Source organism: Capsella rubella, unplaced genomic scaffold, assembly GCF_000375325.1.
Source record: "Capsella rubella cultivar Monte Gargano unplaced genomic scaffold, Caprub1_0 scaffold_3, whole genome shotgun sequence".
Classification (NCBI taxonomy): Eukaryota; Viridiplantae; Streptophyta; class Magnoliopsida; order Brassicales; family Brassicaceae; genus Capsella; species Capsella rubella.
Genome location: NW_006238921.1, coordinates 12,630,620 through 12,655,902, shown reverse-complemented (window position 1 = coordinate 12,655,902; position 25,283 = coordinate 12,630,620). Strand labels below are relative to the sequence as shown.

The 25,283-nt window shown below is 33.2% G+C and overlaps 6 protein-coding genes and 1 pseudogene across 7 annotated transcripts; 1 reads left to right on the top strand and 6 right to left on the bottom strand.

Annotated features, from left to right (window-relative positions):
- Positions 1-1,743: 1,743 nt before the first annotated feature.
- On the top strand, positions 1,744-2,668 carry LOC111831546 (putative F-box protein At2g16290). Its single transcript, XM_023786169.1, has one exon. The coding sequence runs from the start codon at positions 1,744-1,746 to the stop codon at positions 2,554-2,556; it is 813 nt and encodes a 270-aa protein (XP_023641937.1). The 3' UTR covers positions 2,557-2,668.
- A 1,657-nt stretch (positions 2,669-4,325) lies between these two features.
- LOC111831545 (putative F-box protein At2g16290) lies at positions 4,326-5,971 on the bottom strand. The gene is made up of 3 exons (XM_023786168.1): positions 5,552-5,971; positions 4,783-5,177; positions 4,326-4,743 (listed from the first exon to the last, which is right to left on the bottom strand). Exons 1-3 carry the CDS (start codon positions 5,969-5,971, stop codon positions 4,326-4,328), a joined length of 1,233 nt encoding a protein of 410 aa, XP_023641936.1.
- Positions 5,972-6,770: 799 nt separating this feature from the next.
- LOC111831544 lies at positions 6,771-7,577 on the bottom strand (annotated as a pseudogene).
- Positions 7,578-8,514: 937 nt separating this feature from the next.
- Positions 8,515-10,237, bottom strand: LOC111831543 (putative F-box protein At2g16290). Its single transcript, XM_023786167.1, has 2 exons — positions 9,806-10,237; positions 8,515-9,522 (listed from the first exon to the last, which is right to left on the bottom strand). The coding sequence occupies exons 1-2, from the start codon at positions 10,235-10,237 to the stop codon at positions 8,680-8,682; spliced, it is 1,275 nt and encodes a 424-aa protein (XP_023641935.1). The 3' UTR covers positions 8,515-8,679.
- A 3,564-nt stretch (positions 10,238-13,801) lies between these two features.
- Positions 13,802-15,683, bottom strand: LOC111831542 (putative F-box protein At2g16290). The gene is made up of 2 exons (XM_023786166.1): positions 15,246-15,683; positions 13,802-14,644 (listed from the first exon to the last, which is right to left on the bottom strand). The coding sequence occupies exons 1-2, from the start codon at positions 15,678-15,680 to the stop codon at positions 13,802-13,804; spliced, it is 1,278 nt and encodes a 425-aa protein (XP_023641934.1). The 5' UTR covers positions 15,681-15,683.
- A 3,085-nt stretch (positions 15,684-18,768) lies between these two features.
- LOC17891432 (DNA-directed RNA polymerase III subunit RPC10) lies at positions 18,769-20,516 on the bottom strand. The gene is made up of 5 exons (XM_006298798.2): positions 20,221-20,516; positions 19,824-19,883; positions 19,429-19,593; positions 19,260-19,350; positions 18,769-19,083 (listed from the first exon to the last, which is right to left on the bottom strand). Exons 3-5 carry the CDS (start codon positions 19,531-19,533, stop codon positions 18,959-18,961), a joined length of 321 nt encoding a protein of 106 aa, XP_006298860.1. The 5' UTR covers positions 19,534-19,593; positions 19,824-19,883; positions 20,221-20,516; the 3' UTR covers positions 18,769-18,958.
- A 1,241-nt stretch (positions 20,517-21,757) lies between these two features.
- On the bottom strand, positions 21,758-23,512 carry LOC111831582 (putative F-box protein At2g16290). 2 transcript variants are annotated; one of them, XM_023786323.1, is made up of 2 exons: positions 23,067-23,512; positions 21,758-22,698 (listed from the first exon to the last, which is right to left on the bottom strand). In XM_023786323.1, exons 1-2 carry the CDS (start codon positions 23,508-23,510, stop codon positions 21,856-21,858), a joined length of 1,287 nt encoding a protein of 428 aa, XP_023642091.1. In that variant the 5' UTR covers positions 23,511-23,512; the 3' UTR covers positions 21,758-21,855. The 2 variants fall into 2 exon arrangements, with proteins under 2 accessions (XP_023642091.1, XP_023642092.1); XM_023786324.1 differs by having other exon boundaries at positions 21,758-22,585; positions 23,067-23,246.
- Between the last annotated feature and the right edge of the window lie 1,771 nt (positions 23,513-25,283).

The following is a 25,283-nucleotide window of genomic DNA, read 5'->3' as shown; positions in this document are numbered from 1 at the left end:
CTTTGAAATATTTATTTATTTTCATCCAGTTTAAATAATTGAATATTATTTTAAACTTTGCATTATATTCTTAATTTTTTCCAGTAGGGTAATAGTTAAACATGATAATCCAAATTTTACATTTAAAGATAAATTAAAAAGACAAACTTAATTTCACATGGTAAGATGTCTTTCTTTATTTTCCTTAACTTCTTATAGTAAGATATTTTTCTTTATTTCATAAAAAAAATCTACTCTAATTTTAGTTTTTATATTTCCAGTTGAGTTATAAATTTGAAATTCTCTACTCCACTTTCCTATGTCTTTATTTTCATTATCCTTACCTCTTAAATATTGCTCTCTCCCATCAATCTCTAACCATGACAGATTGGTTGCTACTTCCCACAGACTTACTAGAAGTGATTGTTTGTAAATATCTTAGTTTGTAACATTGTCTCAATTCATATTATTCAAACTTTTTAACAATTAAAAAATATCTCTATAAATTGATAATTATTAACATATACTCTAAAATAATAAATATTAATTTATAAATATATTAATATATTTTAATGCATATATATTGTGGCCATGACATATTTCTTTATTTTCCTCCACACTTCACGATTTGTTTTTGAAATTTTGCATTATATTCTACTTTTATTTGTTGTTTTAAATATGTTTACTATAAATTCAATATGGTGATTATAAATATCGACTAAAGATAAAAAAAAAAAAATTATAAAACAAATTACCATGAATATGTTTCTTCATTTTCTTTGGATTACTACATAAAGTTATCTTTCTTTATTTCTTAAGAAAATCTACTATAGTTTAAGATTTTATATTTTCAATTGGGTTATAAATATGAATTCTATTCTTCATTTTTTTTTGACATCTTCTTTTTTTTTTTTTGACATCAAAATTCTGTCTTCATTTTCAATATCCTTACCTCTTAAGTATTCCTTTCTCCCATCAATCTCTAACCATGGCAGATTGGTTGCTCCTTCCTGCAGACTTACTAGAACTAATTGTTGGTTGTTTTGAGACATCTTTAGAGGTTGTCCTCTTCCGATCTGTCTGCAGGTCATGGCGGTCCATTGTTCCTTCACCGCATGATTCCCTTTGCTTTGGCATCGAAACTCATATCCCCGTGTTTAAACACATGCCTTGGTTTGGTAGCGATGATGAGTATTGTACACTTAAAAAGATCCCAATTTATCTTGTGAGATTCAAGACTCCCTTTGGTGATGATTATTTATTGGCAAAGATACATGGAAGAAAGCTTGGGAAACCGATGTCCTTGTCGTCGCCATTAGCACGTTACGGTGATTTCACAACCAAAGGCAATATAATGTTGTTCAACACTCTTAATACTCACATTGTCTCTTTGTGTCATCACTACCAAGTTAGTTTTGATCTTTATTACTACGTACATAAGATGCATGGGCTTTTTCTATATTCTGTTTTGTTTTGTTTTGCTTTTTGTAATGTGTGTGTTACACCAAATAGATCTTATATTGAAACTAATTTTTTAAACTAATATACTATACTCTTTAAAGTTGGTGAGATTTGATTTCTCGAACGTCTCTTTAACTTAATTAGTGAATGCTTGAGATGTGTTTGGAATTCAATGTTGTATTGGTCACATTCAGTAAATGAATATAAATATAAGTTTTACCAGATATTGCATATTACCCATCAATACATGTTTTCTTATTTTTTACTTGGATTAAGCTTACGTAACCTTCGCTGCAGATAAACATGGAGATGGGGATGTATGGTGGTGTGCGGTACGGAATTAAATGGAAAAGGTGTTGCAAAAAAGTTGAATATCTTGAACTTGATACTGATGATGATGGCAGAGATTTCAGATTGCTAGCTGATATAGAAGGTGATATGATGATATTTAACAGCCTTGAGATGAGATGGACAGAAATTTCGGTCTCTTCGGAAAAGTGTCGAGATATGGTTTCATTCAAAGGAAAGTTTTATGTGGTTGATACAAGTGGATGGGGACATGTATTTGTAATCGAACCTTCTTTAGAAGTTTCTGAAATCCCATCGGTCACACGGTCGACTTACAAGTCTTCGAAAGAGAATCTAGTCAAGTCAGGGGAAGAGTTGTTGCTAGTGCAACGGTTTATACCAGGAGATATTCACGAAGAAGATATGTGTAATTGGTTCCCACTAGTAGAATCTTTTTGTGAACATAAGTATACATGGTTCAGAGTATTTAGGCTGGATGAAGAAGGAAAGAGGAGGAAGTGGGTTCAAGTTAATGACTTGAACGACCGAGTGATCTTTCTTGGCAATGAGGCAAATCTCGGCTGCTCGGTACAAAAGCTTCCAGGTGCAAAGGAGAATTGCATTGTGTTCATTGATTCGAGAGATGGTATTATTTGTGAGAATGAATCAATCCTTGTATTTGATTTAAGAACCAAAAGGACTAGTACTGCCTTCGGTGAATGCAGAGGCTACATGGGCGCATTCGGTGCAAATATTGAATCTCTGGTATCTTGTGGAGTTATGGCTATGCCAAACCCAGCAACAAGCACCTATGATTTTATTAAGTGATTCTAGGTGGCTCAGAAAAAAGGTTAGAAAATTGTAATATTTTTTTTACATGTTGAGTATCAGATTAAGGTTCGGTTTAAACAAACTCAGTTTGAAATTTTTTTTGACTCAGTTTGATATTTTATTGGTCACTTAAAATTTGATCGTTTATTTAATTTATTACTTTAAAGATATGTTTTTATATCATATTTATCTTAAAGGAAAATTGATTATATCAATATTATATTCACACGTATATAAAAGTTACTAAATGAAAATGAGAAGGGAAACAATTGAACAATGAAAAAGTTTTCAAAGTAGAGAGAAAAAAATGTTCTTAGAAATTGAGTTCTAAAAATGTTATAGTAAACTAAGGTTTATTTAGATCAGCTCAGTCTTACGAGCTTTGTTGAGAGAGGCTGGTTGTCTCAGGAGACGAGCTGTTTCTTATCAAACAATTTACAGCTCGAGAATAATGAAATGAATATAAGTATTTGTGGTTCAGATTGTTTAAGCGCAAAGAGGAAGACTAACGGAGATTAATGTTCGGTTTAATGACTTAGGGAACCAAGTGGTGTTGACCCGAAGATTCATCATATTTTCTTGTTTTGATCCGCACCACACTTGTGGTGTTAAATCCTATTTTTATTATCTTTCATGGTTTTGATCCGGACCATATTTGTGGTATCAAAATCTATATTTTCAATACTAGAAAAAAAGAAAAGCTACGGGAAGCTACCCTTTGATCGTGGACAAGCTAGTCCGAGAAGATGACACAAACGGAAGAGATGAGAAAAAGCTACTCAACAAGATCCACGAGCTTTCTCATGAAACTTTGAGGAAAAAGTTCTTTTGGAAGGTGGAGTATTGATGAGAACATAATCGAACTAAACCGGTGTCGATTAAGATATGGTTAAAAAGGATGAGAATATAATAAGTGATCTTGATTGGGATCTATCATTTCCTCTAGCATAGAAGCACACCACTTGGAGTATGATCGCAATTCTCGCAAAAAAGGAGGACACGTTAGTTTAAGAGTTGCATATTAAGATGTGATAATTTCTTTTAGTGTTTGAATGTTGATACTCTTATTCTATGCTAAGCAATGGGGACGTTGATTATGTTTGAAACGTGTTTGTTGTATATCTAATGCGGTCAGGGCCGCATGTGTTGGGAGTAAGTTTAAAAATGCGTTTGGGTGAGACCAGATACAAAACTCTATGTCTTGGCTAGTGTAGCAGGACGTGTTACATATATTTTGAAGACAATAAGATCAAATCAGTCACATCTACCACATGCAGTACTAGTCCTTCTTCTTCTTAAGTAAAACAAATGGATTGATAGATTGCCTCTGATGACACCATCTCCCAAATCAATGAACACAATGTAAGTCTCCTTTTCATCCGTAAGCTTTTGTTCGAAGCAACAACTCGGAACAAATTTACCTTATACCAAACAAGTATTCACCATTTCACAAGTCGAATACAACAAACTCAATTTCTAAATACATTTTTTTTTGCTCTCTACTTAGAAAATTATTTTCAATTTCCAATTATCTCCTTTCTCTTTTACATTTAATAATTTTTATTTACGTGTGTATATAAATATTAATTCATTTTTCTTTTATATAGACCGGATATAAATATATATTTTAAAATTACTAAATTAATTAAACAATCAAATTTTAAGTGACCAATAAAATACCAAACTAAGTCAAAATTCGTCAAACTGATTCCGAACCAAATTATTTGAACTGAACCTTAATATGATACTCAACGATGTCTGAAAAATTATGATTTTCTAATCTTTTTCTTGAGCCAGTTGGAATCACTTAATAAATCATAGGTGCTTGTTGCTGGGTTTGGTATAGTCACAACTCCACAAGATACCAGAGATTCAAGGTTTGCTCCGAATGCACCCATGTAGCCTCTGCATTCACTAAAGGCAATACTAGTCCTTTTGGTTTTTAAGTCAAACACAAGGATTGATTCATTATAACGGATGCTACCATTTCTCAAATCAATGAACACTATGCAGTTCTCCTTTGCACCCGGCAGGTTTCGTGCCAAGCAGCAGAGATTCGTCCGAGCTCCAAGAAATATCACTCGGTCCTTCAAGTCGATGACTTGAACCCACTTCCTACTCCCACCTTCTTCATCCAGCCTAAAGACTCTAAACCATGTATACATATGTTCAGGATGAGACTCTCTTTTGGGGAAATATGCATACATATCTTCTTCATGAGACTGACCTGGTGTGAACCGTTGCACTAGCAACAACTCTTCTCCCGACTTCACTAGAGCCTCTTTCGTAGACTTGTGAGTCGACCGTGTGACCGATGGGATCTCAGAAACTTCCAAAGAGGGTTCGATTACAAAGACATGTCCCCACCCACTTGTATCAACCACGTAAAACTTTCCTTTGAATGAAACCATATCTCGACATTTCTCAGGAGAGACCAAAATTTTCGTCCATCTCATCTTGAGGCTGCTAAATATCATCATATCGCCTTCTATATCAGCTAGCAATGTGAAATTTCTGCAATCATCAGTATTCAGTTCAAGATATTCGACTTTTTCGGAACAACTTTTCCATTCAAATCCGTAACGCACACCTTGCCAGTACCCCAACCTTAAGTTTATCTGCATCGAAGGTTACATACACTTAATCAAAGGCAATATTAAAAACCAGTCCTGTGCATTTACTGATGCTAATATATCAAGGAGATATCTGGTATGACTTGTGATCAATACAACATTGAATTCCAAAGACGTACTTTACCAAAATTATCACACAAAAAAAAAAAAAGTTAAACAATGACACCGTAAAATCAAACTCAAGCATTACTGAATTAAATTAAAGAGTAGTATAGTGACATGTGACGTTCGAGAAATCAAATCTCACCAACTTTAAATTTGACCTTTGCTATATATTTAACACATTAATGTGTTAAATGGAAAGAACATTCTATAAGATATAAAATCTATTGGGTATAGTATTAGAGACCAAAACTAACCTGGTAGTGATAACACAAAGGGACAATTCGACTGGTAAGAGAGTTAAACAACGATACTAGAGTTTCTTTTGGTGTGAAACCACCATAGCTTACTAATGGCGACGACAAGGACATCGGTTTCCCGATCTTTCTTTCATGTATCTTTGCCAATAAATAATCATCACCAAAGGGACTGTTGAATCTCACGAGATATATTGGGATTTTCTTAAGTGTACAATACTCATCATTGCAGAAGTAGCGCTTTTTGACGAACATTGGGATATGAGTTTTGATGCCTAAGCAGTGAGAATCACGCGGCGAAGGAACAATGGATCGCCATGACCTGCAGACAGATCGGAAGAGGACAATCTCGAAAGATGTCGCAAAACGACCAACAATTTGTTCTAGTAAGTCTGTGGGAAGGAGCGACCAATCTGCCATGGTTAGATATTGATGGGAGAGAGCAATACTTAAGAGGTAAGGATAATTGAAAATGAAACATATGTAAGAGTAAAGAATTTCACATTTATAGTGGATTTTTAATGAAATAAAGAAAGATATCTTATTATATAAAGTTAAGGAAAATGAGAAAAAAAATCTATAATGAACATTTGGGTATTCACGTTTATTACCCAATTCATAATATAGCAAAATACATATAAAAATCTAAATTATAGTAGAATATAATGCAAACTTAAAAACAATATTTAATTATGTAATGTGGAGGAAACTTTTTCTATTGGTCTTTTGTTTAAGAGCATGCCCATCAGCAGTTTGTCAAAGCGTATTACAATAGTAGGAGAGAGAGTCAAAGACGTTTCTCGTTTGAAAACTTTTGAGAGACTCCTCAAAAACCTACTTGCCACTTGTCTTCATATGCTTGGGTCAAATTCTCATTTTTTAATTTAAAATTTAAATCAATAATTTATTAATTCGAAAATAATTAAATACCATTTTTTGAGAGACTTATACGGTACATACTGATGGTGATACTTAAGGAAGCTGTGTTGGACTATGCTCTTAAAACATGCAACAATATAAAACAATGTAGGTGGGATCTGATGAAGCTTGCATACAAATGTGGTATATATGGATGGTTGCAATTGGAAATTATATTGCTCACTAAGCACCAAAAAGAATATATGGCAGATCACAATGTTTAAAACATCACATAATTGCAGTCAAGACGGAGAGTGTTTGATGTTGACTGATCTGGTGATTGCGCGTTTGTTTATTTTTATTTTTTTGCTAAAAATGTAAATATTTCATTAAAAATGAAAACTGTTTAGGTTTACAATCAAAGATTTTAAACCTATACAAATGGTCCCATGGCAAAAAAAAAGTAAAAACATGGAAGCATAGATTATTACGAAAACATATTTCGGTCCATCCACTCGACCAAAGCATTAAGCTAAAGGTGTTAGACGAAGCGATGGCGATTTTGAACGTTCTTCTTAGAAAAGTTGTTGAAAGAGAAAGCTGACTGCAACTTGAAAACGCTGAATTGCGTTAGACTTTAAGCACTAGAAGCCTTTCACTGGAGGTCTGAGGTTGGACTGTCAACGGCAGAAACTCAAAGTCGTCGATCACATACTCCTCCCGCGTCACGTGAGAGCGTCTTGTCAATCAAATCCATGAGCTTGCCCAAAATGGAACCTCACGAACCAAATCCTGCAAACAATGCGAGCTCCCTCTACCAAGTTCATTCCCCGAAGTCGGCTAGCGCAGAGCATGATATATGCTATTCAAATCCACATCGAACACCATCGGTCTTACTAGCTCCTCTAGAGCACAAATCAGCAGCAACTAGAGGCGAGAACTCATCACAAAACTAACTACAACTCAAACAACCACACTAGTTTGACACATTCAAAACCAGGCCTTGATACAAAACAACTAACCAGTAAATACTTGTGACTGTCAACAAATGAGATAGCAATTTAGCCACCACCGGAAGCTATACCATCACCAATATCAACACCACAGCAGCTACCTAAGACACAATCTAAGAACCGAGACGATGCCAAACACTTGACGCTTCAAACATGGTCACACTCATACATAAACTAAAAGCTGTCCTCTAGTAGAAACTACAAAACAGAGAGCACTCATTCCAAAGGCAAGCCAAATCATCAAGAAGATAGATCAGAATTAAGTCGAGAGGCAGCGGTGCTCTGAAACCTATCCGCAGGACGGTGGCAAGAGCAATCAAAGAAGACCACTCCAAGCCAGCGCTCTAACAGACGAGACAACCCACACGGAAGGGACAGGGGCAACAAACGTCTGAAACAATGCCGTCAACCAGCGAAAAATCTCATCGGAGAGAAGCCCAACCACCGGAAATTGCAGGTCGACACGGTCAATTTCCAAGCAAAGGCTTGAAAAATGGGAACCCCAAGGAAACGGAGAAGCAACGCCGCAGCGAACTGAGCAAAGCTTGAATCCGTCTTAGATTTCGAAAAGGAGGAGTAGATCTGAAACAGATCCTAGCCGGTCGAAGCAGTTTAACGCAAATGAAAACGTTGGATCTCCATCGAAGCTCAAGCTGTCGACTAGCAAAGAGAATCGAACGGAGGAGCGTCTTCAATACCAGGAGGTGGCCGTCACACGCGGCGGAAACTACTCTCTTTCACCGCGAGCTTCAGGGCACTTCAGAGTCTCGTCGAATCACATAAGAGCCAACCTTAGGTTTTAGGATTGGAGAGAAATCGCCGCGCGTGTCGTCACGCGCCCGACTTCGTGACAAGACAACGGCGAGAGAAGAACTTTAGGTTTTAGGATTGGAGAGAAATCGCCGCGCGTGTCGTCACGCGCCCGACTTCGTGATGTACTTTTTAAGCCAGAGTATTATGCATATGAAGATTCAAGAGATGGACAAGATAAGACATGATCTAGAGAATATTATGCCTATGAAGATTCAAGAGATGATAAAAGATCAATGGAAGCTCACTGGTACATGTAATCAATGTTAAGAAGTAAGAAAATAGGCAGTAAAATGGGTGCATAATGAATATGAAAATTTTTGTCCAAAAAAAAAAAAAAAAAAGAATATGAAGATCAATTCGTCAAATTGAGTCTTTGAGCCAAACCTTAATCTCATACTAAACAATGTTAAAAAGATTACAACTTTATAGTATTTTTCTTGACACTTACTTTTTAGTAAGCCAGATGGAATCACTTAATAGATCATAGATGCTTGTTGTTGGGTTTGGCATAGTCATAACTCCACAAGATACCAGAGATTCAAGATTCGCACCGAATGCACCCATGTAGCCTCTGCATTCACTAAATGCAGTACTAGTGCTTTTTGTTTTTAAGTCAAACAAAAGGATTGATTCATACTGTTTAATAATACCATTTCTCAAATCAATGAACACAATGCAGTTCTCCTTTGCACCCGGGAGGTTTTGTACAGAGCAACAAATATTCGTCTCCGTTCCAAGAAATATCACCCGATCGTTCAAATCGTCAACTTGAACCCACTTCCTCGTCCCACCTTCTTCATCCAGCCTAAAGACTCTAAACCATGTATACATATGTTCAGGATGAGACTCTCCTTGTGGGAAAAATGTATACATATCATCTGCATGAGACTGGCCTGGTGTGAACCGTTGCACTAGCAATAACTCTTCTCCCGACTTCACAAGAGCCTCTTTCGTAGACTTGAGAGTCGACCATGTGACCGAGGGGATCTCGAAAACTTCCAAAGACGGTTCGACAACAAAGACATGTCCCCGTCCACTTGTATCAACCACATAAAACTTTCCTTTGAACGAAACCATATCTCGACATTTTTTAGGAGAGACCAAAATTTTGGTCCATCTCATCTCAAGGCTTCTAAATATCATTATATCGCCATTTTCTGTATTAGCTAGCAATCTGAAATCTCTGCAGTCATCCGTATTCAGTTCAAGATATTCAACTCTTTTGAATGTTTTATCCCATTTAACTCCCACACGCAAACTAAAGGATATCATATACTCCAAATTTATCTGCATCCAAGGTTGTTATGTAAGCTTAATGGAAGGCAAGAAAGCAGTGACGACATGATATACTCCAAATTTATCAGCACTAGACATTGTATGATTTGTATATATATTCGTTTACAGAATGTGATCAAGACAACACAGAATTCCAAACATTTTAGCAAGATTGCCACAGAAACAGTTAAACAATGACATGGGAGATAAAACTCATGCATTAATGAGATTAAAGAGTAAGGGTATGAACATTTTGGTGTGACACACATATGTAGCAATAGAGACCAAAACTAACCTCGTACTGATAATACAAAAGGACAATTTGAGTGGTGAGAGAGTTGAACGACAATAGAGTTTCCTTGGATGTGAGGCCATCATAGCTTAATGGTGACAACAGCCGCATCGGTTTCCCGGACTTTCTTTCATGTATCTCCGCCAGTAAATAATCATCGCCAAACGGAGTGTTGAATCTCACGAGATAAATTGGGATTTTTTTAAGTGTACAATACTTTTTATCGCTACCAAACCGAGGTTTTCCTCTGTAGTGAAGGCTGGTAAACATGGGGATGTGAGTTTTGGTGCCTAAGCAGCGAGAATCACGAGGCGAAGGAACAACGGATCGCCATGAGCTGCAGACAGATCGGAAGAGGACAATCTCGAAAGATGTCTGGAAACAACCAGCGATTAGTACTAGTAAGTCTGTGGGAAGGAGCGACCAATCTGCCATGGTTAGAGATTGATGGGAGAGAGCAATACTTAAGAGGTAAGGATAATTGAAAATGAAGACAGATGAAATATTTAGTAAATAATTTCACATTTATTGTAGAGTAGACTTTTTTTATGCAATTAAGGGTGGTCTTACTATGGGGCTGATTGGTTGTGACTTTTAAGACTTTAAAACAATTTTAAAGTCTTAACAGCTATATTTTTGCCAATCAAGATTTGTTTTACTTTTATTTTTTGTAAAGCCTTTAAAGCCATTTTATTTTTTTCCTTCTTTATTTTCTCTTTATTCTTAAAGCCTCAATATCACGGCTGTAGAAACTTAAGAACAAATAAGTTTTAAAAATTATTTTTTCTTCTCCCTATAATAATTAGAAACTCTCTATAGATTTATATATATTTTTTCAAACTTTTTTTTGTAAATTAATTATCAGCATTTTTTTCCTTTCTTTTGACATCCACTTTTCTTTATAAATTTAATATTTTCAATATCACAATTGTATTTTCTTATATTATAAATATTAATAAACTTTATTTATTTGTCACTATGTTAAATATGGATAAATATTGATCATCATATATTTATAAAAATTATATATAATAGCAAAAAACAAAATTCAACTTTTAACCGTTAAAGTGTCTACATCCAAAGTTTCTACAGCAAAAGTCTCTACAGCGAAAGTCTTTACAGTCACAGTCTCTACAGCCACAAGTACAGCCGTTACCAATCGGCCCCTATATAAAGTTAAGGAAAGTGAAGAAAGTCAAAGAAACATATCTATAATGAATATTTGTTGATTAATTACCCTATTAAGAAAATAGCAAAATATTGATAAATCTAGACTATATTAGAATAGTAAAATATAATGAAAATTTTAAAATAATATTTAGTTATGTAATTTGGATGAAACTTTTTAAGAAAATGTCAAGGTAAAGTTATGTTTGTAACTAAATATAAATTTTTATGTTGTGTTCCTCTCACAGGTTATTTTGACGGGAACTGTTTTGGTGGAAATGATTTTGAAAAAAATATTGTTTTTTTCATCACGGGTTTTAAGGAGTGTAATTTAATCATTTTGTACAATATGGAAAGGTATTATTTGTAAAATGGTATGAAAAATGTTAGTTTTGCAAATGTTCCATAAATATTTTTTTTTTTACTCTTTCCACCATAATGTCTCAAATTTTACAATGCATCTAAGAAAATGAAAACAAAGTAAATTTTAAAACTTGATTTTTTTTTATATGTGGATGAAGGATGAGAGAACGATTATGTATAAAATGAATGGGGAGTTACATTCTCAAAAAAAAGGTCAGAAACATGTAACTGAAATTGCAATTGTGTTTATAATATGTTTTAAAGTAGTTTGAACATGTAACTAAAATTGTGTTTATAATATGCTTTGTCCACTAAGGTCATCCTTATTGCAAGGGTTTTTGAACAAAACTTAAAGTAAGATTGTGAAGAAAAATATCTTATATAAGGATTTCAGTGAAAAGGAAGAAGACGAAGTTTTTAACAGACGGATTGGATCAAAATCAAAAGACCAGTCAACTACTTAAATTACAGAAACTCTTGTGCTGAAAACAATATACCAAAAAGAATGCACAATGGTAAAAAAGATTTTAGCAGGCAACAGTGGTGAATGATCATCATTCCTCACGCCAAGTGAACTCGCACTTCAAGCATCTATAAAATCTTGATTCGGGCTCATCGCCTGAACGAATCTGCATTGATTTGAAGCATGCCTTGTCGTGGCCGCATCTTGGGCATGGAGCTGATCAACAAAGAATCCGGAATGAGAAAGATATGAAAACGAAGATGCTCTAGATAGCAATAGGAGGTGTGCAGAACTCAAGTTCTCACACTCACAACCAATGATGCTACACTCATAAACCCTAAAATCTTATTACCATGTTCTAATTAACTTGTGTAGCAAAGCATGGACTAAACTAATCCCAATCCTAAAATTAGAATAAGGAGACATGATTGTCGTAATACCTTCAGTTTCAGCGGCTGTCGGTATATCTTCTTTAGACACAACATGTTCAATGGATTTCTTAACCAGAAGTTGCTTCTTCTCCCTATCAACATTCCAAATCAAGGACAGAGATATAAAGGATTGATCAAAAATTTTGTTGGGAAAAGGTACAAAAAAAAAAGACATGTCTTTTGATGTAGGCGATATATGGACAACTGGAACAGAAGAATCTGGAATTGCCACCACCCTCGTAACGCAGCAAGTTCCCACATGTAGGGCAAAAAATCTAAAAAATGTATGCTCCTTCACCACCCACAACTTCCACCAAAACTCTCTACTTGTCCTCTATTAGCACCCACCTATTCGTACATATCTGGTTTACAATTTTCTCTTTATGTTTTATTTTTTCATCTCTAATCACTCACTTAATCAATTTGTCCTCAGGATATTAGTATACATTGTATGCATTAAATGTCATTGTGCCCACCCCAAAAAGTGTCTCTTCTGCGGTGTGTTGGAAGGACAAAATTATCTTTGTACCCCTAAATAAAAAAGATACAATATGGCACTACATAAAAGAGTATGGAAAAATGGTAGTTTAACAGTTTTGAGTTTTAAAAAGGGTATAGAGTACAAAATTCCCTTGAAAAAACATTGTTAGTTGTTAATCTTTAATTTTGCCTACAAATTCAAAATTTAGATTATGGAGATTTAGTAAGACTTATTTGTTCAAAAACATTATTTGTTATTAATAATTTATATAATCTTAATAGATACCTTATGTTTGACTTCTTTTAGGAGTCGGAAGGACAAGTAAGACTGCCTACACGGCTACACAGCCTACACATATTTCTTTACTATACTAAATGTTTAAAGTGTGAAGAAAGATTATAAAATTTTAGTTATTAATCTGACACCATTGAGTGTCTTGATTCACTGAATTAACAAATTTAGCATAGAGTTTGATCTCCCAACTGACTACACTTGTTTTAAGAATCATGTTTATTTTTATTCTTTCTTCACAAGTAATTAAGTTATAAGAGTTATGTTTTCAAAAAGTTTGTCAATTGGAGAATTTTAAAAATGCAATTTGGGGGAGTGCATATGCAAAACATGATGTCTTGGTTTGTTACATATAATTTTGGAAACAAGATCAAATAAGTCACTCAAATTCATTAGGAAAGCGCCCATGTATCCTCTGCATTCACTAAACGCAGTACTAGTCCTTTTGCTTTTTAAGTCAAACAAATGGATTGATTAATCAATGATCACAATGCAATTCTCCTTTTAATATTGAAGCCTTTGATCCCAGCAACAAATTTACCAACTGACTATTCACCATTTCACAATTCAAATACAACAAACTCAGTTTCTATACACATTTTTTTGCTATCTCTACTTCAAAAATTATTTTCAATTTTCAAATGTTTATCATTTTCATTTAGTAATTTTTATTTCAAATTAAGTGACCAATAAAATAACAAACTGAGTCAAACTGAGTCCAAACTAAATTATTTGAACCAAACCTTAATATAATACTAAACAATTTTAAAAAGATTACAACATTTTAGTCTTTTTCTTGACACTTACTTTTTAGTAAGCCACCTGGAATCACTTAATAGATCATAGATGCTTGTTGTTGGGTTTGGCATAGTCATAACTCCACAAGATACCAGAGATTCAAGATTCGCACCGAATGCACCCATGTAGCCTCTGCATTCACTAAATGCAGTACTAGTCCTTTTTGTTTTTAAGTCAAACAAAAGGATTGATTCATACTGTTTAATAATACCATTTCTCAAATCAATGAACACAATGCAGTTCTCCTTTGCACCCGGGAGGTTTTGTACAGAGCAACAAATATTCGTCTCCGTTCCAAGAAATATCACCCGATCGTTCAAATCGTCAACTTGAACCCACTTCCTCGTCCCACCTTCTTCATCCAGCCTAAAGACTCTAAACCATGTATACATATGTTCAGGATGAGACTCTCCTTGTGGGAAAAATGTATACATATCATCTGCATGAGACTGGCCTGGTGTGAACCGTTGCACTAGCAATAACTCTTCTCCCGACTTCACAAGAGCCTCTTTCGTAGACTTGAGAGTCGACCATGTGACCGAGGGGATCTCGAAAACTTCCAAAGACGGTTCGACAACAAAGACATGTCCCCGTCCACTTGTATCAACCACATAAAACTTGCCTTTGAACGAAACCATATCTCGACATTTTTTAGGAGAGACCAAAATTTTGGTCCATCTCATCTCAAGGCTTCTAAATATCAACATATAACCATTTTCTGTATCAGCTAGCAATCTGAAATCTCTGCAATCATCTGTATTCAGTTCAAGATATTCAACTCTTTTGGAGGATCTAGCCCATTTAACTCCCACACGCAAACTAAAGGATGTCATATACTCCAAATTTATCTGCATCCAAGGTTGTTATGTAAGCTTAATCGAAAGCAAGAAAGAAGTGACGATATGATATACTCCAAATTTATCAGCATCCAATATTGTATGATTTGTATATATATTAATTTACAGAATGTGATCAATACAGCATAGAATTTTAAATACTTTAGCCAGATTATCACAAAAACAGTTAAACAATGACATGAGAGATAAAACTCATGCATTACCGAAATTAAAGAGTAAGGGGTAAGGTGACATGACCAAATATACAACACTTTCAATGACGTTAGTGATATCTGTATATATGAAGTGGTAGGAACATTCTATAAGTTTAAAAATCTATTTGGTGTGAGACAGGGGCGGACCCAGCCCAAAAATTAAGTGCGTGCAAAGTGACACTTTCAGGATTAGAACTCACCATCTCTCATATATTACACATGTTAACATAACCATTTTACTACATTGATTATTACAAACAAACCAATTTTTTAAATGTTTTGTAGGTTACTGGTGGCAGCTGCCACCACCACCTACAACGTAGGTCCGCCCCTGGTGTGAGACACACAAAAACTCATGCACGGATGCACCGTATGTAGTAACAGAAACCAAAACTAACCTGGTAGTGATAACATAAAGGGACAATTCCAGTGGTAAGAGAGTTAAACGACACTAGAGTTCTTTTGGGTGTGAAACCACCATAGCTTACTAATGGCGACGTCAAGGACATCGGTTTCCCGATCTTTCTTTCATGTATCTTTGCCAATAAATAATCATCGCCAAAGGGAGTCTTGAATCTCACGAGATATATTGGGATCTTTTTTAGTGTGCAGTACTTATCATCGCTACCAAACCGAGGTTTTCCTCTGTAGTGAAAGCTGGTAAACATGGGGATATGAGTTTTGGTGCCTAAGCAGCGAGAATCACGCGGCGAAGGAACAACGGACCGCCATGAGCTGCAGACAGATCGGAAGAGGACAATCTCGAAAGATGTCTGAAAACAACTAGCGATTAGTACTAGTAAATCTGTGGGAAGGAGCGACCAGTCTGCCATGGTTAGAGATTGATGGGAGAGAGCAATACTTAAAGAGGTAAGGATAATTGAAAATGAAGACATATGAAATATATAGTCAAAAAATTCACATTTATTGTAGATTAAAACTAGAGTAGACTTTTTTATGCAATAAAGAAGGATTTCTTACTATATAAAGTTAAGGAAAGTGAAGAAAGTCAAAGAAACATATCTATAATGAATATTTTTTTATTAATTACCCTATTAAAAAATATCAAAATATATATAAAAATCTAAACTATAGTTGAATAGTAGAATCTAATGAAAATTTTAAGATAATATTTAATTATGTAATAGGGAGGATATTTTTTAAGAAAATAAAGTTATGTTTGTAACTAAATATAAATTTCTATGTTGTGCTTCTCTCACAACTTATTTTGACGGAAATGTTTTTGGGAAAAATATTACTTTTTTCATCACGGATTCCAATGAATGAGAATAATTTAGTCATTTTGTAAATAAATAAGATATTTTTAAAAATAGACAATATGAAAGGATATTTTTGTAACAAGGTATGGAAAAAATGTTATTTTGCAAATGTTCCATAAAATTTAGAAAAAATCTCTTTCCACCGTAATGTATCAAATGACAATGCATATAAGAAAATGAAAACAAAGTAAATTTTAGATCTTGAATTTTTATATTTATATGGGGATGAAGGATGAGAGAATGATTATGTGTAAAATAAATGGAGAGTTACATTCTAAAAATAAATGTTAGAAACATGTAACAGAAATTACAATTGTGTTTATAATATGCTTTTAAGTTTGAACAAGGGTAAATTAAATTTTGGTACTCAAATAATTGAAAAACAAAAAGAAAGAACATGATAAAACAAAAATTAGTTCTCTCTCCAAAAGAGAGTGTAAGTTACTTGTTTATCCCTAATACAGTTATAACAAAAAAAACATTAATATAGGTGTTGCTACTTAGGGTAGGCTATAGGAATTAGGGAGCTATAGACGAGTCTTTTTTATTGTCGGAACTTACAACTCCACTAAATGAGAAATGTCAATTAGTTGACAAATTTATATTATATTTTATTACTTAATAACACATTAGTTATCGGATAAATAAGCACCACCAAAAAAAACATTGTAAAACGATTTAGATTATCCGCTAACAACTATATTTTGGATTTCAACTAATTTTACTACATGTCTTAGATACTGTTCATCATCTCGATAACACTGTTCATATGTGATTGATAGCATTCAATATAGTATTTGTAATGAGTTAAATAGTTTGTTATCGCGATAATTTATATATTATATTTTAAATTACTTGTTATTGCTGTATAAATGAAAATAAATATTTTCCTATACCAAAAAAGTTGTTTATTTTGGCTTCGAATACATTGTTTGGAAACACAATTTATCACTAAAGGCAATAAAAAGTAATGATATGTGTGAAATATTTACTTGATTAACAATATAAAGCATATTATATCGCGATAGGTTATAAGTTATGCGATAACCATATATTTATTTTGTTAAATCATGTAATATACATATTATATAAAACACATAATATGTAAACTATCGAGATAACAAATTCTTTAACATAGTACTAAAACAACCAGCAATTAGTACTAGTAAATCTGTGGGAAGGAGCGACCAATCTGCCATGGTTAGAGATTGATGGGAGAGAGCAATACTTAAAGAGGTAAGGATAATTGAAAATGAAGACATATGAAATATATAGTTAAAAAATTGGGGGAATTTTAAAAATACCCTTTTTCATATATCTCTTTTTAAAAATAGCCCATTTTCAAACTTTATCAAAAAACCCACTAAAATGTTGAAATTTATCCAAATATGGGTGTAAGCTTATAAATATATACACAAATTACCTTTATATGTGTATAAAACTTTATATACCTTTCATAAATAGCGTAAAAATAAATTATGAAAACCTTATAAAAACCTTATAAAAACCTTATAAAAACCGTATAAACCCTTTTAAAAACCTTATAAAACTTATAAAAACGATTTAAACTATTTAAAACATTTTAAAACATTTGTATCGAATCTCCCAGTAGTAGTTCTTATATAGAAGTACCTTATAAACTATATAAAACTTTATAATTTTTTATATTTAAAAAGGGGTATTTTTGAAAATGGATAGATAAAGGGGGTATTTTTAAAAAGGGGTACACCAAAAGGGGTATTTCTCAAAAATTCTCCAAAAAAATCATATTTATTGTAGATTAAAACTAGAGTAGACTTTTTTATGCAATAAAGAAGGATATCTTACTATATAAAGTTAAGGAAAGTGAAGAAAGTCAAAGAAACATATCTATAATGAATATTTGTTGATTAATTACCCTATTAAAAAATAGCAAAATATACATATAAATCTAAACTATAATAGTATATAATGAAAATTATAAAATAATATTTAATTATGTAATCTGCAGGAAACTTTTTAAGAATAATATTTAATTATGTAATATGGAGGAAACTTTTTAAGAAAATGTCAAGGTAAAGTTATGTTTGTAACTAAATAAATATAATTTTTAATGTTTGTAACTAAATAAATATAAATAACTCTCACAAAATGTTATTTTGACGAAAATTATTTTGGAAAAAAAATTCCTTTCTTTATCATTGAATGAAAGTATTTTAGTCATTTTATAAATAAATAAGATATTTTTAAAAAATGGACAATATGGAAGAGTATTTTTGTAAAAGAGTACGGAAAATGTTATTTTTGCAAATGTTCCATAAAATTTAGAAAAAAAACTCTTTCCACCATAATGTTTCAAATTGACAATACATATAAGAAAATGAAAACAAAGTAAATTTTAAAACTTGAATTTTTTCTTATATATGGGGATGAAGGATAAGAGAATGATTATGTATCCAATGAATGCGGGGTTACATTCTCAAAATAAATGTTAGAAATATGTAAGTGAAACTGCAATTGTGTTTATAATATGCTTTTAAGTAGTTTGAACAATTGTGGAGGTTTAGTGGACAAAGGAAGAAGACAAAGTTTTTAACAGACGGATCGGGTCAAAGTCAAAAGACTTGTGCAACCAATGTCGTGTAGGATCTGAAACACAAGCAGATGAATATTCTCAAAAACTTTACTTCCAAAAGATCAAAACTTTGCACAGTCGGAAAAATACCCGACTGCTCAAATTACAAAAACTCTTGTGCTGAAAACAATATACCAAAAAGAATGCACAATGGTAAAACACACTCAAAGAAGATAAGTAAAAAAAAGATATTAGCAGGCACAGTGGTGAATGATCATCATTCCTCACGCCAAGTGAACTCGCACTTCAAGCATCTATAAAATCTTGATTCTGGCTCATCGGCTGAACGAATCTGCATTGATTTGAAGTATGCCTTGTCGTGGCCGCATCTTGGGCATGGAGCTGACCAATAAAGAATCCGCAATGAGAAAAGATAAGAAAACGAAGATGCTCTAGAGAGCAATAGGAGGTGTGCAGAAGAAGTCAAGTTCCATGTTCTAACTAACTTGTGTAGCAGAGCATGGACTAACTAATCCCAATTCTAAAATTAGAATAAGGAGACAAGAGACTCGTAATACCTTCAGTTTCAGCGGCTGTCGGTATATCTGCTTTAGTAACAACAGGTTCAATAGATTTCTTAACCAGAAGTTGCTTCTTCTTTATCTCCACCTATCAACATTCCAAAGCAAGAACAGAGATATAAAGGATTGATCAAATATTTTGTTGGGAAAAGGCACAAAAAAAGACCTGTCTTTCGATGTAGGCGACGTAAGGACATGTGGAACAGAAGAATCTGGAATTGCCACCACCCTCGTAACGCAGCAAGTTCCCACATGTAGGGCAAAACTCCATCTTCCACACCGATCAAATCCCGCCGTCACCGAGTCACTGCTTTTGGTCGCTCGTCTGTCGCTGTATTACATAAAAAGAAAGAGACGAAAGATTCACTTATTTCGATTATAACTCCCAATCTTGATTCTTTTACTACATATATATCATGATTTAAAGAGTTTGACAGATGATGCAAAATTAACCTAGACGTTCTGCTTATAACAAGGCTTACCAGTTCATTAGTAATCTAAGCTAAGATTCAAAAGCCAGGCAACACAAACCAGAGAAGAAAAGGGTTTTAAAGAACTAACCAGAGGAGAAAAGGTTGTCTCAGATCTCTTTGGTTGCTTTATAACAATCGCTGCACTTTCCTGTTACAAACAAAAACATCAAAGCAAGAGTATAAAAAGACCAGCTACTCCTAAAGAGTTACAATAACCAAAAGATTTGTATCAGCTTTCACAATTATAACAACAACGACAAACTTGAATCCAAACTCTTCTCCAATCCCAAAGAAGAACACAATTTACTTGTCCTAAACCAATTCAAGAAGCCCCTTATTAATAAAAATCCAATCTTTCGTGTAACCCTGATCGAATTCGTAGGAAACTAGAGATTGGGAACAGAGAAGAGACTGAAACAACGATCGAGAACAAGACTGACGCAAGTCAGAAGATTTCTTCATTCATACAAGGGAAAAGGTGGTACCTTTGAATGCGAAGATAATCTAACTCGGCTACCAGCGAACCCGAATCCGGAGTCAGATGAGTCAAAAATTTGACGACTCTGAAACTGAATCCGTAAAATTCACTTCGAGATAGACAATATATAAAAGCTTAATCCAGACTGAAATTGGCAGACAAACAACTGAAATTGATGAATTTATGGCAGACGAAACAACAATGGCGGAGGAACCAGCAATGGGTTTCAACAGCGGACGAAAAACTCAGTGGAATCGATGTCGGAGTCGAATGACAGAAGAAAGATAGATTAGGTTTGGTTTAGGTTAGTTTTTGATAGAACGCCGTCGTTTCTATTGTTAAGTGTTGACGAAAAAAACCGACGGGTACCCACAAGTACGCTGTCATTGGTCCGTCCACCGTCCATTGAATGTGTCCATTTGAACAATTTTATTTATGCGCTATATTTGGACGGTCCATAATTAACATAGGTTTAGAATATGTCCATATCCAATAAAAATTATGTCTATTTCGATATACCATAGATATCATATTTTTACTTTTGTTATTTTTTTCATAAAATTTAAATTAGTAAGTAAATATTTTCGATAAAAGCACAAAATTACGTTTTGTGCAAAAAATGTAGAATCACATTTTCTCTCAAAAAACGCAAAATTACGTTTTCCCCCTAAAATCGCAAAATCACGTTTTTCCACCAAAAACAAAAAAAAAAAATAAGTTTTTCCGCCGAAAACAGCAAAATCACGTTTTCCGCCAAAAACGCAGAATCACGTTCCGCCAAAACCAAAAAAATCATGTTTTCCCACCAAAAGCAAAAAAACTAAGTTTTCCCGCCAAAAACAAAAAAAAATACGTTTTTCCGCCAAAAACGCAAAATCACATTATCCGCCAAAAACGAAAAAATCAAGTTTTTCCGCCAAAAAACGCAAAAATTATGTTTTCATAAACATAAAAAAATTTAAGTTTTAATTTTTCTTAAAATTAAAACCCTAGGATTTTTGAAGATTGGGCTGTCCATATAGTTTTGTCCATCATGTCCATGGACAAATGAGCTTTTTGACCAGTTGGACAATTTTTTGTTTGGGCGTGTCCATTGTCCGTCCATAATAGTTTGGACCGGACAAACCCATGAATGGACAAGGTAATTACTAGGGCTCAACCCGTTTAACACTCTAATATTTCTGGTACTCGATAGGCTTTAACCCATTCTTATTCCTAAACACAATGTAATTCTCCTTTACATCTGGAAGCCTTTATTCGAAGCAACAACTTAGAACAAATTTACCCTACACCAAACAAGTATTGACCAGTTCACAAGTTATGTACAACAAACTCAATTTCTTAAAACATTTTTCTTTCTCTCCACTTAGAAAATTATTTTCAATTTTTCAATTGTTTGCCTTCTCTTTTTCATTTAGTAATTTTTATTTACGTGTGTATCTAAATATTAATTCATTTTTCCTTTTAGATAGACCATATATAAATCTATATTTTAAAAGTACTAAATTAATTAAACGATCAAATTTTAAGTGGCCAATAAAATACTAAACTTGAGTTTAATTTTGTTCAACTGATTCCGAACCAAATTATTTGAACGGAACCTTAATCTGATATTCAACGATGTTAAAAAGATAATAATTTTTTACATCTTTTTCTTGAGCCAGTTGGAATCATTTAATATATCCTCTGTGTTTGTTGCTGGGTTTGGTATAGTCACAAGTCCACAAGATACCAGAGATTGAAGATTTGCTCCAAATGCGCCCATGTAGCCTTTGCATTCACTAAAGGCAGTACTAGTCCTTTTTGTTCTTAAGTCAAACACGAGGATTGAGTCATTATAACGGATGCAACCATTTCTCAAATCAATGAACACAATGCAGTTCTCCTCCACACCTGGAAGGTTTTGTACCGAGTAGCAGAGACTCGTCCGAGCTCCAAGAAATATCACTCGGTCGTTCAAGTCATCAACTTGAACCCACTTCCTACTCCCAAATTCTTCATCCAGCCTAAAGACTCTAAACCATGTATACATATGTTCAGGATGAGACTCTCCTTTTGGGAAATATGCATACATATCTTCTTCATGAGACTGACCTGGTGTGAACCGTTGCACTAGCAACAATTCTTCTCCCGACTTCACTAGAGCCTCTTTCGTAGACTTGTGTGTCGACCGTAAGACCGATGGGATCTCGGAAACTTCCAAAGAGGGTTCGATTACAAATACATGTCCCCATCCACTTGTATCAACCACATAAAACTTTCCTTTGAATGAAACCATATCTCGACATTTCTCAGGAGAGACCGAAATATCTGTCCATCTCATCTCAAGGCTGCTAAATATCATCATATGGCCTTCTATATTAGCTAGCAATCTGAAATATTTACAATCATTAGTATTCAGTTCAAGATATTCAACTGTTTTAAAATAACTTTTCCATTCAATTCCGAAACGCACACCAAGCCAGAACCCCAACTCCAAGTTTATCTGCATCATCGATGGTTACATAAGCTTAATCGAAGGAAAACTTAAAATACAAGCTTGCGCATTTATTGATGGGTAATATATCAAGGCAATATCTGGTGTGACATGTATTTATATTCATTTACTGAATGTGACTAATACAACATTGAATTCCAAACATGTACTTTAGCAAGATTATCACAAAAACAGTTAAACAATAACATCATAAAATCAAACTCAAGCGTTACCTAATTAAATTAAAGAGTAGTATAGTCAAATGTGACTTTAGAGAAATCAAATCTCACCAAATTTGAGCTCTGCCAGCTCTTAATAAGGACATTCTATAAGTTTTAAATTTTTTATTGGGTATAGTATTAGAGACCAAAACTAACCTGGTAGTGATAACACAAAGGGACAATTCGACTGGTAAGAGAGTTGAACGACAATACTTGAGTTTCTTTGGGTTTGAAACCATCATAGCTTACTAATGGCGACGACAAGGACATTGGTTTCCCAATTTTTCTTTCATGTATCTTTGCCAATAGATAATCATCACCAAAGGGAGTCTTGAATATCACAAGATATATTGGGATTTTTTTAAGTTTACAATACTCATCATTGCTACCAAACCGAAGTTTTCCCCTGTAGAAGTTGTGAGTTTTGACAAACATGGGGACATGAGTTTCGACGCTTAAAGAACGAGAATCACGCGGCGAACGAACAACGGACCGCCATGAGCTGCAGACAGATCGGAAGAGGACAATCTCGAAAGATGTCTGAAAACAACCAACAATTAGTACTAGTAAGTCTGTGGGAAGAAGGGACCAATCTGCCATGGTTAGAGATTGATGGGAGAGAGCAATCCTTAGAGGTAAAGGATAGTTAAAAAACTAAAACTAGAGCAGATTTTTGTATACTATATAAAGTTAAAGAAAATGAAGAAACATATCTACTATAATGAATATTTGGATATTCACATTTATTAACCTAATCTTGAAAATATAGCAAAAATTTATCTCCTACTTATTATTAATTTGGAAGTACACTTATAGAATAAAAGGTAAATAATTACATTAGAATGCCATTACATATATAGGTTTTAAAGAAAAAATTAATAATATTCACTATAGATAAAAATGTTAAATACTAATTTATATAATTTAATTAAATTATCAAAACGAAAATATGTAATAACTTTCTAAAAACATTAACCAATCAAAATGAATATATAAGATTTGATATCTACTTTAACCAATCAAAATGAGTATATAAGATTATTGATAAAATTGTTCAAAAAAAATAATTATTGATAAAAATATTAAAAATAATAATACTTTTCGTTGTTATATCTTTATTTTTTGAGAATTTTTGAGAAATACCCCTTTTGGTGTATTCCTTTTTAAAAATACCCCCTTTATCTATCCATTTTCAAAAATACCCCTTTTTAAATATAAAAATTATAAAGTTTTATATAGTTTATAAGGTACTTCTATATAATAACTACTTCTGGGAGATTCGATACAAATATTTTAAAATGTTTTAAATAGTTTTAAATCGTTTTTATAAGTTTTATAAGGTTTTTAAAAGGTTTTTACAAGGGTTTATACGGTTTTTATAAGGTTCTTATAAGGTTTTTATAATTTATTTTTACGCTATTTATGAAAAGTATATAAATTTTTATACACATATAAAGGTAATCTGTATATATTTATAAGCTTACACACATATTTGGATAAATTTCAACATTTTTAGTGGGTTTTTTGATAAAGTTTGAAAAAGGAGTATTTTTAAAAAGAGGCATATGAAAAGGGGTATTTTTGAAATTCCCCCTTAATTTTTTTTTATCTATAACTAAATATTATATATATATAATATTTATTTTAATGTTAAATATAAGGGTCTGAAAAATAGTATTTAATTTACAACTATAAAATATAACAAAACTTTATTTTAAAATATAAAATTCTTATGATCTAGTATGTATATCAAAACTCTAGTAGAAGTAGAATATAATGCAAACTTATTTTTTTTTCTCTTTTTAACATCTATTCAGATTGGCATATTTATTTATTTATTTTTGGTAAATAGAATGGCATGTTTATAACCTATTTAGAAATGTGATATAAAAAAAAAACATATCAGAAAAAAAGAAAAAAAATCGTTATAGCTTAGTACATTAGTCACACTTGGTTTGAGGTTTGATTCCTTGAGATTGCAATTTCTTAGGAAAATCGGCCATTTCATACCTTACCTATAGTACTATGTTCAATTCATACGGAGTAATGATGCAAAGTTTATTCAAGATTCAAAAATCATGTTGGTAAAGTCGTTTTTAATGGTCTTGTGTGTTGCGGAAAGAGCATGTTCATCAGTCGAAATGTTGTACATGAATAATCGTCTGTTGTGTATAGAATGTTACGGCAAGAGATGTAAAATCATTATAATTTATTTGAGTTATTCATACTCAAAATATACTGCATGTAGACTTCATCGTGATATATAGTAGATTAGCTCAAATATCTCTAGTGATGTTGATGTAATAGACGTATAAAGAAAACTAGTTCTAGTTAGTCTTTGAGAAGCAACAACTAATGTGATGACTTAGGGAA